General features: G+C 44.4%; 1 protein-coding gene across 1 annotated transcript in view; it reads left to right on the top strand.

Annotated features, from left to right (window-relative positions):
- Positions 1 to 20,798, top strand: part of LOC128715667 (protein madd-4) — a 134,455-nt gene that overhangs the window by 100,650 nt on the left and 13,007 nt on the right. Inside the window, exons 3-9 of the mRNA XM_053810576.1 lie at positions 1,847 to 1,969; positions 2,589 to 2,741; positions 2,850 to 2,977; positions 5,675 to 5,846; positions 17,119 to 17,263; positions 18,602 to 18,731; positions 18,822 to 19,020. Coding sequence (XP_053666551.1) covers positions 1,847 to 1,969; positions 2,589 to 2,741; positions 2,850 to 2,977; positions 5,675 to 5,846; positions 17,119 to 17,263; positions 18,602 to 18,731; positions 18,822 to 19,020 — 1,050 coding nt within the window. The remainder of the gene's footprint in view (positions 1 to 1,846; positions 1,970 to 2,588; positions 2,742 to 2,849; positions 2,978 to 5,674; positions 5,847 to 17,118; positions 17,264 to 18,601; positions 18,732 to 18,821; positions 19,021 to 20,798) is intronic.

The raw sequence follows: 20,798 nt of genomic DNA, 5'->3' as shown, positions 1-20,798 counted from the left end.
TCGATTGCTGAAGGGGCCTTTGTGGCAGCCGGATGGTCTTGTTTGATGATGAGGTCGATTTGCAAAAGGAGATGCAAAACGAAACGAATGGTCTTATGGTTTTGGGTAGCTAATTGACTTATAGGTCTTTTCATCCATTAGAGAAAAACCTTTCTTGTTTAATGGATAAAATAAAATTAGAACAATAGTATACGGATTTTGTATCGTTACGAACAAGTAGAAAGAAGGGAATATTCTTAATTATTTGATACTATTAATATAAAATATAAAAAATGAACTATTAAAGACATTCAGAATTACATCTAGAATTGTGGTACCTTGAATAGTATAGAGACATTTTTAAACAATGTTTTAAAGTACCTTATAGGTTCAGTTATAATATTAGAAGAAATCAGATAATGAAAAAATATGCATTTGGATTGCGATTTTTACGTCATTTTTGACCTTCAAATGACATCAATGTTACAAAGACCCTTGGAAATTTTATTAGTAAATTCTTGATATAATTCCAAATGAAGCAAAATATAATGAGACGAAATTAAAGGTGGAAATACCTTGTAATAATTGTACAAAATTTAGTACAAAATGGTGTTGATTTTACGTCAAAAGCCCTCTTATAGGAAATATAAGTAATAAAATACATTAATATTCCTTGTATAATATCCAACAGATGCAAACAAATATAACAATCGTAGCGCGACGTTGGCTCGTACACCATCTTTAACGTAACGCGAAACATTAAGTCTTTCAAAGGCATAATTTCCTGCAGTTGATGCTGCCACCTCACATAATGCAATCACAAACATGTAACAATCACCCCGCAGTGTTTTACTGTCGATAAACACAACCGCCAGCATCAGCTGGCTACGCACGGAATTGTTTAATTAGCTGAAACCAGTCGAATGACGGTTACGAATATTCTAACACTTCCCCCCACCACCCATCAATTCACATAATTGATATTTCGCTCGCCGTGTCCTCACATCTCGAGCCAATCTTCTGACTCGGAGGTGGCTTAAAGAAGGCTTATCGATGGCGCTGCCGTGCACTTGATTGCGTTGCACATGCAAGCCAGCTTTCCTGATGCTGTTGCTTGCTGTTGTTCCGAAAGCTTCCACCGAAAGCCCTCCCACAGAGGCCATCGAATAGGAAAACGCATAACCCCCATAAGAAGTAGAGCAGCGTGTCGAAGCGCCGGTACAAACTCCGCACTCCCGCCATTGTCGGCTACTTCGAAGCGCATATTGAATCAATAATACCGACACCGTCCGGAAGTGCATTGGCTTTGCTGCTGCTGCTGCTGCTGCTGCTGCTTTGGCGCGATCTTTATGCCGCACGACGGCGACGAAGATGGCACCGGCAAACAGAAACGGTCAAGTACCCGCACACTGCATTGCTGCATCTCCGTTCTGTCCCCGTTACCATCCCGGGTAAGAAATGTCACATTAATGCCATGGCGTGGTCCGGGTTCTGTGCTGCGAGGCAGAGAGATGCCGTTCAATTAACAGCTCCCATCAATGAGAAGTCAATTAAGCGCTCAAGCGCCACGGAAAGTGCCATTCGATTGGTACGATGGCGCTCGGAGGCCACTGTTCCGCATCCCTTCCGCTGGTGAAGGATTTTCGATTATTGTCAGCTTAAAAATCAATTAATTTAGTTTATTTTCCCAATCAACCGCTTGCTTGCGACTACCAAGTCCCACCCGTTTGCTGTCGATGTTCGCTTTATTGTTATTTTGCCACTGCCATTGCGGTCGATATTGAGTTTAGTTTAGTTTTTTTTTTTTATTTCCGATTTTCCCGTCCAATACCTGTGCGCTAACCGTGCCATTCGCTTTTCTTTGCAGTGTCTGATCCTAACGTTGGCCAAGGCAACACACAAAGATAACCGAGGTGGTTCAAATGAAACCCTAAGCACTTGGTCACCGTCGGGCGTGGATCTGGAGGATGAAGACGACGAGGAGGTACAGGTAAGCACATTCGTTCGTGGAGTTCGGGAGACAAAAGGAAAGTAAAATGTTTGCCACTACGGCACCGTCGGTCAGTGTACGGAGATTCGGGAAATCTCCAATTTACCACTAGTTGAGATGCAATTAGTCCCTTTTTTCGTCCCCCCACAGCATAAGCGGGTTTTAGTCGATTTAGTTTTCGATTATCTTGACACAAGGCAGGTTTTTCCGATAGCACTGCCAGGATCAGATGGAGAAAGAAACGCAAATTGAAGTGGAATATCCTTTTATCGTTTTACCAATTTAACAGGCAATTAGATTTACATAAAGAAGCGTATTAAAATAAACTCAAGGATTTAATCGATTTTTTAACTTTTTTTTGTTGGTAGGACGCTTCAATAAATACTGGCAAACAGCTGGTAATACAAATTCTCGCTCCCCCCGCCATCAGAAACCTTCAAACCAATAAATCTTCCAATAATCGAAGCATAACAATCTACCCGGGGAGGGTCGAATTCAATCATTCACTTAAAAACCCTCAATTCTTATTGTTTATTAAAGTCGCCCTTTTTCGCTTATCGTATGAATTTATGCTCGATTTACGACGCTTCTGCGTTTGTTCCTTTTCTTTCGTTTGCAGAAACGAGCTAAAGCTCAAGGTTGGTCATCGTGGACGGAATGGTCAACCTGTTCGCGTTCGTGTGACGGTGGCGTTGCGTACCAGCTGCGCCGGTGTCACGCACCCCACGGCTGCAAGGGCGATGCGGTGCGGTACAAAATCTGCAACATGCAGGTATTGGGATGGTGCTCCGTTTGCGTCGCGGCAACCGAGTCGTGCATAATTGTAATTGAGCATAAATCCTCATTTTCATTTTGCTTTTTCCACCCGGTTTTTGTGTAGCCCTGCCCGGAGCAGCAGGATTTCCGCGCCCACCAGTGCTCGGCGTACGACGACGTGCCGTACGATGGTGCCCTGCTGAAGTGGACCCCGCACTACGACTACTCCGAACCGTGTGCCCTCACCTGCCGGTAAGTGCTCGCATTTTCAATTCCCTGCCGACGGTCGGTGCGGTCGTTCGCTTTTCCTGGAAGCACAAGAAAGAAAAAAGCGCGAGCGCGCCCTCCCCTGCAAGATCATAATTTTCCGACGAATTGTAGCGTCTCAGTTACGGTGCGCGTGTTTACTCGGGTGATGGAAATGCCGCGAGAACCCAAACACGAAAAAAGTATCTCGAATCGACTGGAACTAGACTTTAGTGCTGCTGCTGCTGCTGCTGCCGTGGCAGAGGTAGCATTAATAAAAAAAAAATCAGATTCTACGAAAAAAATGACGATGAAATTCAACAGTCTGCTCATAACTTGTAATACCGGCGCTTCAACAAAGGCGCTTCAGTTTACGCGTCTTTGTGACCGCGTGCAACACCACCGAACGCGACGCAATGTTTACGATCGTTCAAAGTGCCAGCTTAAAAAAAATGGGACGGTGGTTTCAATTCGCCAAAAATTTAAGCTTCATTGTTTAAAGCTTCATTGGCGCAGTTCACGAACACATCGTTACCCAAGCCGTTTATTATCCGTGAAACATTGACGAACAAATTTGAAGTTAAATTAAGTAAAGGATATTTTTAATCTAAATTTCTTGAAGATTATGGTGTGTTCTAAGATAGGCTTCCATTATTTCCATTTCTAAAATTTTCCAACATCCGTCCCATCTCGATCCTTCTCCTCATCTCCACACAGCATTAACAAATTGTCTGAAAGATTAAAAGCGAACCATTTGATCCCGGACCGATTCGGTCGGAAGGAAATGCCCGCCATCGTTGCGCGCGTTCGGCTTAATTCAATCAAACGCAATCTGGCTAATTAACTTTTATCATCCTTCGAGCCGACCCACGGTACGATATCCCGATGTGCAGTCATCTGGCAGGAATCAATTATTTGCCATTGCTCCCCCAAACGCTAACAGCAAATGCCCGCTGTACCTTTCGGTTCTTCGACTTCTCTAAAAATAGCACAAGACCACATCCCAGGAGTGCCGGAACCTGCTGGCGGAAAAGATCCGCGCAAACCTTGGAATCTATCGATAACCGGGCCGATAAAAGAGCATCGATCCTTCCAGGAAATCGGCGTACAACATTCAATTTCTAGCCTTTCTACAATCCCATCGCTCTATCGCTTTCCCAACTGGGCGCGTATCGCACGAGAACGGATCGAGAAAAGTTTCCCTTTTTGGGGAGGGAAATTTCTACCACCATTTTGCAGCGGTCGCTCTCCTCTCCGATGCGATGATTTACGTTTCGGGTTAGTCAAGGTAAAGGAACATCTATTTCCGCCAAAACGGCCATACGGCTTCGGAGGGCCCCATATTGTTTTGCCGAAATGTTGGAACTTTTTGAACTTACTCCAGCATCCGATCAAAGACACTCGAATCTCGAATGGTTGAACGCTCGCCAGCTTCTTATCTTAAGCCCTACGTTCCACGGCAGTGATATATCGTCACCGGCTGCAAATCTTTGTGCAGCATGGAGAACCTTTCAAGGATGGTTGTGAGGGTTTGCTGCTATTCACGCTTCGCTCGATGCATGTGAAGTGATGGGTGGGCTGGTAGAGCGTCGATTAAGTCAATGGATCATACTGGCAGCACGTTGGAATGTGGCAAAGTTCGGAAGTCTTCCACCTTTTTAGGGAATCGATATGAGCAAGAGCTTGAGATGCACGCACTGTTCGCTAAGAATGGCAACCATGTTTGGTTTTACAGACAGAACTTATATTGTCTAGATCAAATAGTTACGTTACCTGTACGTTAAGGTTCGTAAATGACGACGTTTGGTACAGATATTGCATACCTTGAGGGGTTTAAATAATGTTGTATCATTTTTGCATACATTATGGCGTTAATTCAAGTTTTTGATTAAAATTTCCATAAAAGCACTATCAAAGAACGGTAAAAAATACACAAAACTATACAAAACAATTATTAAGTATTTTTGCTTTTAACTTGTACAAGAAAAAAAACCTTTAGCTCTTTGTTAAAACTCTACAGAATGAACGCTCACTGTCACTGCAGTGAGTGCCAAAACTATGCAAACGAGTTTAATCTCACCCCGCACCGAAACATTCGCTTGCAGTCAAACTAACGCTAATTCAATAAAACTTTGTTTATTCCAATGAACAAGACCATCAGTGTGTTGATCTTGGGGCAGCAAACTTTGGTCAATCTTTAGCCCGCCGTTCAAAACCGCTGTTAAATTCACTTCTTCTCGGTTTGGGTGGAGGACACGGCACACGGTGAAACACAACCCTGAAACCGAATCGTCTATTGCAGCATCATTAAAGTGCAGTTCTATGGCTTCGGTCGACGACGAACTAATGAATTTACTTTCGGCAAATGCAAGTTTGATGCTTCGCCTTGCTTAATCTCACACAAACCATCTTCCATCGTGGGCACGATCGTGATAAAGCTCGTGCGCTTGTTTCGACAAAGTTTTAGCAGGGACAGATTCCCACCCTACACCTGCGTCAGGCTTGGCTGGCCATCATAAATCCACCCACGATGGTGGCACAGACAAATCCGACTAGTGCACACGGTAGATCCAAAAAAAAAACCGACCGACCAAGAACATTCCAACTGAATGAGCTTCTAACCCTTAACTCAACTGCATTACTCTTCGGATTCAATGTTTTAACAACTTTTTCTCACAACTGTCCCTGCCACTATCGTTACAGGGGCCGACCACAGCACCTGCTGGAGGATATGCCCGATTCGGCCGGTGCCAGCGAGTCCTTTCCCATCAGTGACGACGAACCGAGCGTCATCGTGCAGCTCTCCAATCGAGTGCAGGACGGTACCAGATGTCGCCCGGGCAGTCTCGACATGTGCATCCAGGGAAAGTGTCAGGTAAATGCAAAGATCTTTTAACCCGTTCGCGTCCCGTTTCGCCTGCCGGGCCATATCGCAGCCCTGGCTGATCATCTTGTAGTCTGCCAGATTTTGGGCTGAACGGTAGAACTATCTACGTCCTGCTAACTTCTTATCGCACACCTCGAACAGGGCGTAAGAGAGGCAGAACTGACAACACTGAAGCAGAGCGACAGATTTACAACAGTTTCTTCAGTACTTTAGCTTAAAAAGTTGTTCCATTCCATCGCTTCGTTCCTTCGGTTCGCCTGAATCGCACAGTCCGGATGGATGGAAGGCAAAGCTCGCCAAAGGCTTTTGTGTGGCAAAACTTTCCCCATCGTGCCACTTGCCGCTATTGTGTGCTGAACCTGAAAGCGCCTGCAAAGCACCACCATCGCAGCTTCCCCATTCCAACGATCATTGACGCTACGGTCAATAATTTCCACGGCCGTTGGTTCGGTATTGTGTTGCATACATTGTGCTGCCGGCGTACACCATTTCAATCCGACAGTGCCAGCAACTTTGCGCACAACCTGGGCACCCAATTCATCCCACGCTTTGTCCTGTCAAGTGGGTGTAAGCCGGGTTTCTTCCATGGTGCAAAGTTTTTCGATTAATGCATGAAAATGTCCCGCTCACGTTACAGTCGGGAAAAAGTCGATTGTTGTGGCCCAGCGCCCAAGATGTCACCATCAAGACTTTCCACGGGTAATTGCTGGTCCCTTGCCTGGGATGGAATGTTTGATTTACATGCCGGTGATCGTGTAGACAAAGATGATAATGATGATGATGGTGTTGCTGATGACATTTGGCTAAAGTTGTTGTTTTTTTTTGGCACTGACACTTGGTTGCACTAGCAACAAAAAGCTTCCGGCAGAGAGAGAGATGAAAAAAATACCATATTGCACTCATGGTTTCGTGTGATGGGCTGTACGTGTGTCGTGATACGCCCACTTCTTCGGACCACATGAAAGCAAAACCAAACACCAAAAGACGAAACGCCGGTCCAGCCGGTCTGCTGGCAGTAAAAATACATCCCCAAACGTCTGTGACGATGAGTGTGCGAGCTGGGAAAAATAAAGCTCATTCGACACCGTTCCGGTGGTGTGGTTTTCCATTCAATATCGACTGCGAATAGTGCTAGTGCCTTTTTATAGCATTCGATACGAATCGGTGTTCTACGGTTCCATCGTGCACTGCAAGGTGCCCACTGTAGGGTGATGGTTTCTCCTCGGGTACACCACAAAATGAAACACCAACCGAAGGTGATGACGTGATGTGTGCAAAAACCGCTCGGACTATTTCTAATGCAACGCCAAACGGTAGACGCCCTTTTGCTGGATGCCGTGTAACAGGCAATCGTACAACTTTCGGGTGTCGTCCTGTCGACTCACAAACAATACCGCACACGTACCTTTGTCGTTCGGGTTTGCAATGCTGTGAGACATATTGTACTTATCAGCCAACACCAGCTGTCTTGGTATTTTCATCCGTTTTTGCACGATCCATTCTTTGCTTACCACACGGCGCAGAGAGAGAGAGCGAAAGAGAGAGCACTCGTGGGGAGGTAATCCTTACCGAGAACCAGGCCAGTGATAGGTACAGTGGGTACGGTAGACAAGATTGTGACTCCTGACCAACGCTCCAAAAGTGTAAAAGCCAAACCCATGCAATCGTCGGTTCATGACCCAATTACACCAAATTGGAATGGACAGAATTCTAAATGGCTCACTGCGTCAAGCGCGTGTTGCTGTGTGGTGAGGTGTGAAGCTTTCCTTCCGAAGTGGTAGAACAAGGGCTAATTGACTCGCATAGCAAAGCTAAAAATATGCCACCAATTAATTGATTCCAAAACCTTCTTAGTGGCTTCTAGACAAAAAAGTTATTCATGAAGTTTGGATAATCAAAATTGAAAGGATTTTTCCAAATAAAACTACAAGAAGATACCATTTTTATCCATATACGATGGGAAAACACCACTTACCACAATCGTACAGGGAAAATATACTATTTGTTTGGGGAACTAAACCAACCCATAAACGCAAGGACTCCGTTGCGTGTAGTTGCTATTTAATAAAACCAAAATATCCATACAGCAATGGCGTAATACTCCCCCCCCCCCCCCAACACTTTCCAGTTCTTGCCTGTCCCTTTTGCCCATAAAATTGACTACTTGCATATGGAACTATACAGTACCGAGCGGGCCACAAAAAATAGCTGTTAAACTCTTGGATAAACTACGCCTGATATGCATTTGACGCTTTTTTCGATGATCCGGGTTTTCTTTTTTGTATGTGTGTGTTCCGAGGCACAACTCTTCGGAAGCATTCGGTTTGAATGTATACGATGCAAATAGGGGGAGGGTACGATCGCCATAAAATATGGACGCAACTTTACGGCACTGAATATGTTACGAGGTTTTCGCTGCTCTTTTTTATTTTGTGCTAGCTGAGGATTCCTCGCTTCCTTCCCTGTTACAAAACACATCAACTCACTGGAACGTTTCGTCTGCCTTTGCTGGTGGAATTAGATTGCTGGGTTTTTTTTTTTTGTTTGTTGTTGATGTGGGTCTTCACGCTTAACCTTGCTACTAACTGGTGTAGAAATCTTCACCAAACCAAACAATCACGCATCACGGCCAACATGGGGCCTAGGAGAAAACAACGCTGGAATAATACATTTGTTGGTAAACGAACACACTAAACACTACTTTTCTCCATATTTTATCCGAACCCAAGGTTTAAGCCTGCTTCAGTGGAAACATTCCCACAGCTCCATTTGGTTCATAGGCGCATCAGAATCAGGAGTGTTAGACTGTTAGAGACACTACGAGTCTCGAAATGGTCCTAGTTTGTGTGAGGTTTCAACCCCTCGGGGAACGAGATTTTCCTTCAGCGAGCGAATGCTGTTGGGATAGGGCTCTACCGACCGTTCTTTTACAGCCGAAACAGCCAAAAACAAACCGGGCTGCTAGAAATAGTTCCGAGGATAACAGAAGACAAGCGTGGTACCTCGCACACTAACAAGGACGGCTAACCAACGCGATAATAATTTTGCTAAAGCGTAGATAAACCCATACGTTGATGAGATCAACGGGTGGGGATAAGCACCGCAAACCACCCCACAGTGCAGAAATAGATGAAACGCTCCGTAATAGCTACTTGCCTTCCTTCCTCCGGAACTCTCTCTTTCCAACTTACTATCCCTTTCGGCATCGGAACGGAAAATCTTTGCTATCTTTTACATCGTAAGATAGGTGAACGGGTTCCCTAATAGAACCGTGTACCGAGAAGTACCTTTCGGTGCCGACTCGTGGCACTACACTCTGCTTCCCGTGAAACAAAAGCCATCAAGCAGACATAACCGGAACGAACCATTTCGATGGCTCTGCGCCGAAATTGGATGATAATTGGGGTGAAATTAAATTTGGTAATAATTTATTACACTTACTGATAGTTGGGGGTGGCGCTTCAAGGAAAAACCCCTCACGAGATTGAAGTTTGGTGCAGGTAAGCCATTTGCCCTTACCAAATGGATGAAGGTGTGTCACAAGACGTTCCGCTCTATCAATATTATCATCAATTTCGCCAAATTTGAGCAATGTTTCTAGCGCTCGTCGCAAAGGCGCGGGGAAACAAGAGGGCGAAGACAAAAAGTGGCCTCATGCCTTCATTTGAATATAGATTTGATTACACACAGCACACATTTGCTGGAAGCTGAGGATGGCCTTCTCTATTTGACCTCGCACACAAGAAATGGCACGAGCGAGGCTAAATGATGCCAAAGTTCCACTCGCACAACATCTCGTACGAACATCTCCTAGCTGCTGCTGCTGCTGCTTGCCCAGCAAAAGCACCAGCCCGGGATGCTGGTAACGATGTACTGTTGGAGATTGCTGGGTGGAGATTGAATCATTAAACGATTAGACCACATGCCCCGGGTGCAAGTAGTGCGGGAAAAAAAGGTCAAACGCATAAAGACCAATACCGTACGGACAGTGTCCTGAACAACGAACCGGAAGATGGCACCCATGCTGCTGGTGCTGCTGACCTAAGCCTGTCGGGCCGTTGCAAAAAACAGATTGTCCATTATCAGCTTCTCAGGATCAAGTGGTACGGCCCTTCAAGCAGTGGCCCTTTTCTTCTTGCCAGCAACTGCCACTGGACGAGCTGCCGGGACGAAGCGAGACGGAGCTAAAACAAATCCATTCGGTCGTTGTTAAGTTCTTCCCGGTGGCGAAGCGAAGAAGATTGGGTTTGGTTACGTGGTTTAATGGGAGCGGAAACCCGTCGCCCTACGGTCTATGATTACATGATTGTTATTGGGCTGCCTGATCGAATATGCGTCCAAAACAAATGGCAACCCTCAATGATTGATCGATTGTTGGGCTCGGTGTGGCCACCACCGCCACCGATGAATACGGCTCGAAGGGAAGCAATGTGGGTTCTTGCAAGGGGGAGGGAGTATCGTTTCTGTTCTGTCGTGTTGTCGGTACGTATCCACGTGGTTTAGGCTTTCTCGGCAACCACAGCCATCGAAATCGTCTGTGCCATGAAAATGGAACAAAATCACACACAAAACAACCGCTCTACTCCTGCAAACGTCGTGGCTTTATGTAACATTATACAGCTAATAAAACGTCTCGATGAATTATTAATACAAAAACGAAAACTATTATTTAAAAGGAACGCTTTCCATTAAACGGGGTGGGAATTTTATTTGCCGCGTAGTACACCCAACCGAACGAAATGAGTTGGCACTTTTCCGTGGGTTCTCTTTCTCTCTCTCTCTCTCACTCCCTCCTTTTCACTCGAACCGGTAATTTGTATTCGTTTTTTAATGACGCACAAATTAGTGGAATTGCGTACCCGGGTGGTTCACCGTTTGCGAAGCGGTTGCGAGCGGTCGATCGCGAATCGGGACGGCACGGTGCTATAAACCTTACGCTTGCATGTGATGGAAAACTCCTAACAGGGAAAAGACTTCGCAAAAGGAAGTGGTCAAGGAACAGGAAAATTAGAAAACAAATGAAGCATAAATACATCCGAATGAGTTATGATAATATATGGCTTTCGTTTCCTTTTCCAAAGGCTACCTTTGCTCCTTGTGGACCTTATGGCGTACGATCGTTTTCAACCTAACATTAAAAACATTTTAAGAAATATTAAAATCACATAAAGAGGCATATGTTCTGATGGGCTATGTACATTATTTAAAATGTTGTTATAAATTTTTATTTATAAGAACTTGTTTTCTGGATAATGAAGTTTATTGCAGGGCTCTCGTGCTCTAGTGGCAAAGTTGGAACTATACTAGTTTATTTGGAATAAATTGTAATAGATCTAGTATTCTTTGCTCCTATTGAATTTTTTGCAAGCTGACACCGGCACTGTTAAATTTTGTCTCAGTTCAAATAGTTTGATAGATTGTAGCTCTACCTTATTATTACTATTAATATTACAATAGTAATGATTTTAACATGTTGATCTCCGTGTTCCCCAATTTCGGGTGACAGTAATATTTCTCACAAGGCCTCGTCATCCGCTTTTTGGGTGACAGTAAACCGCTCAAAGCAAAACTCGACTATTTCACTAAATTTAATCTCTAACGCATGAATTTTCGTCTCGTAATTATCAATTTTCGCGGTATGCATCAATTTTTTTTATCGTGATCGCCCATTTTCGACAGTGGGCATTAATGTTTGTCTCAAGTTGTGAAGTACTCGACATAGGAATAAAATGTGAATTTGATAGAATTAGATCAATAAAAACATTAAAAAACAAATAATGTAGATGTTATGTTTCATTCAACATAAAAGAATACTACTACTACTCACCTGGAAAATCTAAAAAAACGGTTGCAAGGCTATTTCAATACCGTGAAAGTAACGATAAAACTCAACGTTTTAATTAAGCTATTTATCCACACCAAATTAATTTTTATTAAGCCATAAAATATAAACGTAATGCATTTCGCTAGATATTATGAAGATACAAAAATTCATGAACAAGCGATACTCCTGACTCCTGACTTTGAGAGAAAAATTGGTAACTAGGGAGTAAGAATTGCTACCCACCGTAAAAAATTGTTGATCACGAGACCAAAATTGATAGTCGCTGTCAAAAAGCTGCGAGACAAACTTTAGCGACAGCGACTGTAAGAACCACATAATAACACAAATGATGGAAATGAGTTGGATCAATATAAAAAACAAACAACAGATATGTTTGGATTGGTATTTAGCAAAGCAGAACACCACAACGCTAAGCATGACACTCGCAAATGCTCTGGTCTGATTTTACCTCAAAAGGCTTGGCAGTCAGCTTGTTAAACAAAGATTTTAAGAGCTTATCCTCCCTTTGATTACAGCCGAGACAGTACACAAAATCTATCTGCTTTTAAAGCAAACCCACTACCGAAAAGATTATCCTTTTTAAGAGTTTTCCCAATCACAGCACCTACTCTCGTCGTTCGCTTATCTGTGCAGTAATTATGCTGCTACAACCCGAGCAATATGTAACGTTTCCACCTTCTTTAACCTTTGCCAAACAAAATGGCAGCAACTGGTTAGCTTTTTGGTCTCTCTCGCTCTCTCTCCTCCCAAGAGGATGTGGTTTATTTTGGTACATCGAAAACCCTTCAAACGGATAAAAGTGGTCTAAAAAATGAACAAACTTTTAACTAGATGCTGTACGTTGGCGCTGGTGTTCAGGCTCGTTTTGCTCGTGTGCATGTAGCTTCGGCAAAGCATGGCACATTTGTTGCGTGTGTTTATCAGTGAAAATTGGAAAACTTGGCTGGTAAATATTTGATGTGAAAATTTTCCACACTTCATTTGAATTCGTTCGTCGAGAGCGAGCGGGTCGATGCGGTTGCAATGGTGGACCTTAATCCTTGCTGTAAAAGCTTTAGATAGAATGGAGGAAAAAACTTTATGGAACTTCGGAAAAGAAGCAATATTTGCTGTCCCTTAAAATTACGATCTTTGGATGGAAACATTACTTTAAACTGTCCATAAATTAGCAGAAAATCCAATACAAACTACAAAACAATTTTCATAAAATTATTCCAAGCAACAACAAAAAATTCTCAAAAGTCACCCGCTTGATCAGACACTTGCATCAAACGGTGTGGATACGGTTCGACACGTGCCGTGCGTGACATTGAACTTTTCCTCCTTCGCATCTAATCGTTCCAATCGCACTTAATAAAACACTTGGCCAACATCCACTTTGGCGCCTCGGGAAAAATTAAGCCGAAAGCTCTCAAACACATCCTTCCCTTGCCAACATACATAGGCGGGAAAGATTTTACGAGACGAAAGAAATCACGGTCACGATGTGTCGACCCCGCGTTCCCGCGTCACAAACATCGGAAAACTTTCCACCCCTTGCGAGGCGCAGAAAGTGCGTCATTATTTGGCAAATAAAGCAACTCCCACGCGGCGCGTTTTTCCTCCTGGTGTCTTAAAACGTCACGGCGTTTGGCAGATCACATTTGGGGCGGATTGACAAGGTTTGGTGTTTTTCTTCCCACCCCGCACCCTGCTAAGATATTGCCCATTCGGTGCCAGAAAAGAAAAGCCGAAAACGCAATGGCAGTGTGCGGGGTTTTCTGTTGCGATCCACTTGAATCCAAATCCGTCTGGTGCCGGTGCGTCAACCGTGAAGCAACACCGATTCCACTGGCAATGCACGATTACGACCGGGAACGCGGATGCTGCTATGGCTGCTTCTTTTCTTTTTTGAGTAATTTACTGGAAAACTTTTCCCACCACCCTCCTTCCCCCCACAAAAGACTCACTCCCCCATTCCACACCCCCGCGCCCGGTGAAAGATTGCGTGGAAAAACAAACACGGAACGTGCCGCAGCCAGTCGCTCCCGGGCACGAGTGAAATCGAGCGGCGAAAGAGCTTTACCCAGTGTGCATGATATCAGCGCGAGAAAGAAAACTTACCGTTTTGCGGAAAAAGTTTTGTAACGGGATGGGGGGGGTGGAAAAAACCAACACCAAACCCCCCGCATGGTGTAACACCTTGAAAAAGTGCAATTTATTTATTTCTTTCCTTCATCCGTTTTCTCCGTCACGCTCGCACACGCAACGGAATTGGATGCGTTTCCTTCCGCCGGGCTACTTTGCTTCAATCTCGAACCTCTCGAACAAACATTTACCCAATGTTCTACCAATCGCACATTTGGTTTACTGGGTTCTGGGGTGGAAAAAAAGTTTTCCCCCACCACTTCCTACCTTTCCCGCCTCGGTTTTCCCCGATTTTGTGCTCATCATCAGCTCTGTCCCAATTGCCATTCCATTACCTCGGGGCTCGTTTTTATGCAATGAATATTTAAACACCGCACCGGGAAACCACGGTCAAACAAGTGCCTCTCGGTCAGCGGTGGGGCTGGGATGTGCTGGCGGGTAGAGAAGCGAAGGGGGTCTGCTCGTTGTTCGGAATTGAATTAAAGCATTGATTTCGATTATTTCAGCGCCATGCGGGCCCGTTTGTTTGCACCGATCGCATCGTTCGCTTCCTGATTGAACGTGTAGCTTTGTAGCGTATTTCTAGAAATTATTGTTTTACTTTATTTCCCATCCAAAAAGTGCTGTTTTCCAATGGTTGGAAAATGGAGATTTTTGCTATGTTTTTTTCAGTTTGTTGGAGAAAACAACAATCAATTGATCAAGCGGTTTCGGAAAACGTGTCGCTGCAGAGAACTAGAAACATTCGAAACATTCGAATGAATGATGCAACATAAAGTTGTGAAAATTGTTTTCACATGTAAAATGTACAGTGACTTCCCGGGAAATTCGTGGAATACGCATGGCACAAAGCATAGCTTATATTGTGTCAGTGAATGGAAAATTTCGATTCAAAGGGAGATATACTTTTTTAGGGAACAATCTCCTCGGTTGTCGAAATGGTCGTATTTACACGAAAACAGCAGAAGCTGTACTTGCTTTATTATTGTCAAGTCAGATTTAAAAAAATAATTTATCGTTGACGTTTATATTTCAAAAGCAGTTTGACGTTTAAGTTGACGTTGACGTTTTAAGTTATACAGCAGTTTTGTCCAATGTAGCATATAAAACAAAGTAAAAACCAGTTGATTTACAAGAATTCGAGAAATTCCGGATATGCAAAACCATCTTTAAATTGAACTTTTACGTGTATACCGGGTCTAGAAACATAAAACCGCTGTTTTATTTCTCGTAAATTGTCAAACATTTATGATATCAAGAAATTGCCGGTGCTAGACACACATTTTAACTATCTTTCTGGTTATTGTTGAATAGCTTACCAGGGAAATAGCTCGTTTATGGACTCAAACCATTCATTGAGCCATTTTGCCAAACATGGCCAAATATTTCTGGGTAGCTTTTGTGCACTGGTCGTTTCAGGCGTAATCCGCGGTTTAACCCGGCCAATTATTGTTGATAATGTAGACCATCAATTGTTTGTTTTTAACTGATACCAAATTAGACCAAGTCGAGCATACCATCAGCTAAGCGACTTCTAGTTTTTTTTTTGTTGACCGGTTGCCGTCTTTGTTTCTAACAATAAAATCACCTCTTCAAAATTTTCTAAACCATTTCGCGGACTTTTTGTTTCACTTAAGGCATGTCTGCCGTAAGTTTCCACAAGCATTCAATGTGCCTCAGCAGTGGTTTTCTGTAAGTGAAAGCAGAATGTCAAAACCTTCCCAAAAATGGGCAAATTCTGATCTGAAATCCGACCGTTTTCAGTCCACTAAATATTGTCCTATTGTTCAAAACTTTACACTTTATGTATTGAAATGTGTTACCAGGTGTCAAAAAAAACTATTATAACAATTGTATATGTCATACGTATAACACTAGTGTCATTTTTAACTAATCAGTGGTTTCATATTTGTAGTCCTGGTAAATGAGTTATGATGAAAATTTCAGTTTAAATTCTACCACATATTTATGAAGGCCAATTCTTCGTACGAATGCATTGAAAGTATTCGATTTCCTTGATGCATCTGCCCGATGATGCGATAATGTGTTCTGATCTACATGATATTAATTTATGTCTAAGCCTCATGTTTCTGGTTGGAAGAATCACTAAGAAAATACTTTTTCACATATTTACATCAGAAATCTTTCATAAATGAACATAAGTACCCAATGTATCTTACCACATAAGTTAAAAATAACTTCCCTCCTTCAGAGAAATGCATTTCAGACGTGCTTTTCCACATTCATCGATACTTTGTAAAAGCTACCAAGTCCTTCCACAAAACCCGGCGGAACCTTGAACCTTCGGCACGAGTACATCAAACGCGTCCATCCACCACCCGTCCTCACATTCGGGGACCAAGTGGAGAAAAAGCAAAAGTTCAAATATTCATGATTTTGATATGCATTGATTGATGCTCCTTCCCCGGGGTACATGCAAATTTACTTCCCAGACCATACATTAGCAAACACCGCCGCCATGTCCCATCTGCTGCACTAACCGGCACTTTGTTCATCCTGCTCGGGCAAAAGTCAATTTCTATGTTCCCGATGTGGCCCCGCCGGGTTTGCCGGGAGTTTTCCCGCCCCGAAGGAATCAAAACCGCACACCTAATGCACACCATTACATCATGCGACTGATGAGGTAGAATATGCAGCGCAAAAGTCACTGCTCTGTCACTCAAAAGTTCATCTTCGGTGCAACTGCGTGTGCTCGGGCACAGCGCGTCTCGCGCCGGGCGAAACGGAAACGGAACACATACCGAACGAGCGAAAATCCAACGTCACCTACGGGCGTAAGCCTGGCTCGAGCCAATTTAGAGCACCGGCAACTATAAAAGGCACTGCTTCTACTACTACTATTCACCCGGGCGGTCTCATCGCCGTGTTCTCTCCGTACGGAAGCTGATGGCACGCTACGGCACTAAGTGTTTCCTTCAATAATCATCAACTTCCACTTCCGTGTGGCATTGTGGCACGGGCGGTGTGTGAAGGAGAAGGTACGCGGTACCTGATTTATCCTGGGTGACATGAATTTTTCATCGACTCGTTTGCTTCCGCCACAGCCGGAACGACGATGATGACATCTTTTACCTGTTACTAGCATAGTCTTGTGACAGCGCCGCATTTTTTGCTTATGTTTCGTCTCAAAAACCCATCTTCGTATAATTTCCTCGTTCGATGGAAGCGAGGCACCGATTGTAGGTGGGATTTTTGGCAAATGATTCACTTTTCGTACTCACCATCTCACCGTCCATATTGTTTTACCGATTTGTTTCTTTTTTGCAGCGCGTCGGATGCGACCTCAAGATTGGTTCTACGAAGAAGATCGATGTGTGCGGTGTCTGCGGAGGCGATGGGACGTCCTGTACGCAACCGCTCTACCAGTGGGAGATAGCCCCGATGTCGCTGTGTTCCGTAACCTGCGGCGGTGGTAAGTAGCTTGGACTGTACCTTCGCGAAGGTGAACCGATGTGACCGGAATGATCCCAGGATGGCATGTTGGTTGCTGCTGGGAAAGGCCTTGCACAACAAACATGGGAAATGCGATACGTACACGGGTATCCGTTTCATATGCCATTCGCCAAGTCCAATTTGAAATGTCAGCTGGAATGAATGTCTTCATTAGGGTGTTTGCTTTTCTCGACCAGATCCTTATGATAGCATTACAGGGTTTTCTACTACAATCTTACGTATTTTTCAAATCAAAATATTAATTAAGAGCTAACCTTCTTACTGTGCGAACTTTGTAGAATATTACGAAAAAGCGCATTGATTGGAATAATTTCAGTTACTATATTTCATAATCAAATGATTTCACCGAAACAGTAACATCACGCGGTGAGCCGTGTAAGCTTATTTTTCTTTCACATTCCAAAGACATTGCTCCGCGACAGCATCCGTCAAAAGCTGTCTCTGTATCATATGTTCACCTCGTCGCGTTCGCGCCCCCACGACAATGCCATCCTGTTCCAAATTCAGTACAATAAAAAACCCACACACCGATCGGAAACGGAAACTTCTGCCTACCAGACAATGGCACACGATCTGACACAGACGGTGGTAAGAGATGTTACGCCGCACGTCTTTGTCGGCGCGCCGGTGCCGGGATTACGTTTGTCAAGTAAAATAATGATCCATTCGATTGATGGCATTTTTTCTTCCCCCCGCGGAACGCATCTCCACAGCCATTCCTTCCAGCAGGGGGGACACACACAATCCATCGATATGTTTCTGCACTGTTAGAGCAAAACCGTTGCGAAAAGCTTTGATCCAGTTTGTTACCTACCGGGGAAACGGCACAGTCACAGACAAATGCTCCACAGAGACGACACCGTAGCAAAGAAACAAACAAAAAAAGGCTTAAGGTATTAGACTAAAAATAACACACAAACGGTGTTTACGAAAGAAATTCAATCGCTGGCGAATGGCGCACCAGGAATAGAAGGATCAAAGGCACTGAGCGGAAATTAAAACCAAAATATCATCCTTTTCCAACCCACCTCGCAACGCTGCCTTATCTGTGCTGGGCGTTGTGGTTGCTACAATTCCCTTTGAAGACATTGAAGATAGGCATGCGGTAATGATAAAAAAATTCCCAGGAAGCGAATGAACAAATTCCCCCACGACGGTGTAGCAATCTGTTTGCAAACGGGAGCGTCCCTGTAGATGACAGGATAACAATTTGCGGGATCGCAAATAATCTAATTATATTCGCTTCGATCGAGCGCCGATTGATGGTTGGGTTAACCCTTCTTAACATCACTTACAGGTTACAAAATGGCCATGCCAACCTGCCGGAATCGAGTGACCGGAGTGGACGTGGAAGAGTCACTCTGCAATGCTTCCTCCCGGCCGGAACCGACAGTCGTACAATGCAACACCCATCTCTGTCCCCCGAAGTAAGTGTGTGGACATAAATCGTCATGCCCTCGCCAGTCCCTGGCAGAGATCCGCAACAACTGTACGTATCCTTTGCTCCATTCAAACAGATGGGTGACAGATGACTGGCGACCGTGTTCGAAACACTGCGGCGGTGGCATCCGGGAGCGGGTGGTCGTTTGTGCGGAGGAAAGCAATGGCGCCAAGAACAAAGTGCCGGACGAGGCGTGCCGAGGAGTGAGACCGAAAAATCAGGAACCCTGCAACGTGCAAGAGTGCCCGAAGTGGGTCGTTGGCGAATGGAGTGGGGTAAGTGCCGGGTTGGAAAGTATAAAACCGTTTAAGACATGGCCGAAATTATTTAACTACCCATCGAAGTCCAAGTACAGGGCAATATAAGTAATATGCTAGTAAACAGTAAGTTCGTTTTTAAAACATACACGCAGATACTCATGACAAAAATAAATAACGAAATGTCCCAAAAAATATATGCATCTCCCTATCCCGAACTCTCATTCCTTCTGCGGATTCGAAAATGGTGGACCATCTTGGTAGTCCCTTCGCTATTTTGGGCTCCCGGAAAGGCTATATTCCTTTTATTGCCTCCGCCGTAACGAATGCACTAGCGCACTTCCATTGACGAACGCAACCATAAACACCACCATCCTTCGAATAATTAGCCATAAATCGTTGCCCCGCATCCCGTTTACGATGCGAACCCATCCACGGTCCCGGCTCCGGCAATCCATCTGCTTCCCCCCGCTTGGAGCCTTTTGCAGCGCGCCCGGAATGCATATTCCACGCCGCCAAACCATTGCATTCATCTCATTCAATCCGGTCCAAATTTATCATTCACATTTGCTGCGGCACGGGACATAATGATGCCGGAGCCGGTGGACGACGCTGACGCCCGGCTGCCGTTTGGCCCATGGTGCTGGCACCGTCGCACTGAAATTGTTTTACTGAAGAATGTTTTACGCTGGGAAATTTGGCTTCCCAACTACCGCTGGCTGGTGTTCCCGTTCGATCGCTTTATGGTGATGATATGCCGCTGTGTGTTGTATAATGGCCATGTTTAATGTTCCTACAGCAAACGGCAAAACCCATCAATAATGGAGCGAAATCCATTCAAGTGCGCAGCAATTAGTAGCGGCGTTATTGTACTCGCCGCCACGCTGTCACTTCAATGAGATTGGGCCTGAAGTGGGGCCTTGACGACCGGTAGCTGGGATGGGTGCTGGGAATATTAAGGTACACGGGCCACACCACCAAACAATCGATGCCTTACACTCGTCCCGATGAATAGCTACCATCTGTGAAGAAGAACATTTGACCATTTTTTTTTTTTTGGTACTAAATGCTTCCCCGAACAGTGTGTTCCGTTCCCAGTGACGCTCGCCGTTGGCACACTGCTGGTTTGTGTTATCCAACATGGTAGTCAAAACACCCAAGAACCAATACTACTGAACGTTGATGTGCTTTTTACCACCTGCTGAAAACAAAAACAGAAAGCAACCAGAATTTCCCAATTTGCCCGCTCGCTCCGTGTAGCTTCGTGAGACTACGTGAGTCCGGTGGATGTGCTCCAAATGATGCAACGTTACATTCCAGCTACACGGCTCGGCACTGCCAAGTATGGAAATGGAGCTGTGTTCCGGGAAAGGCCTTGTGTATGGTTGTTTAGATAGCTTTGTAACTAACGCAACTGGATCCTTCCTGTACCACGCCACGCGTACCGCATGACAAAGGATCGATTTTTAAACCACTGAAATGTAATTGAAAACTGGTTCAGACTCAGAATCTGTGGGTTGCGGTGGTCAAATGTATGAATCGCATCATACCGGACATGATTGTTTATGCTTTCGAAAAATTTTATGCGGAAAACTCAATTTCCATACAAGCTTTTCCCGACGAGCTCAAAGAGATACTTGGAATTTATCATTGAAACTAAGCTATTTTCCCCTGAACTACTCTATACGGTCGCATTATAATGATCAGATGTCGAAAAACTCCTTCGTTGGGATAATTTACTACCGTTCAGTGTACAGCATTAAACAATAACATTAATATTGCACACAACGATCAAC

Source organism: Anopheles marshallii, chromosome 3, assembly GCF_943734725.1.
Source record: "Anopheles marshallii chromosome 3, idAnoMarsDA_429_01, whole genome shotgun sequence".
Classification (NCBI taxonomy): domain Eukaryota; kingdom Metazoa; phylum Arthropoda; class Insecta; order Diptera; family Culicidae; genus Anopheles; species Anopheles marshallii.
The sequence above is the reverse complement of the archived record's forward strand: the minus strand, read 5'-3'. Positions and strand labels throughout refer to the sequence as shown.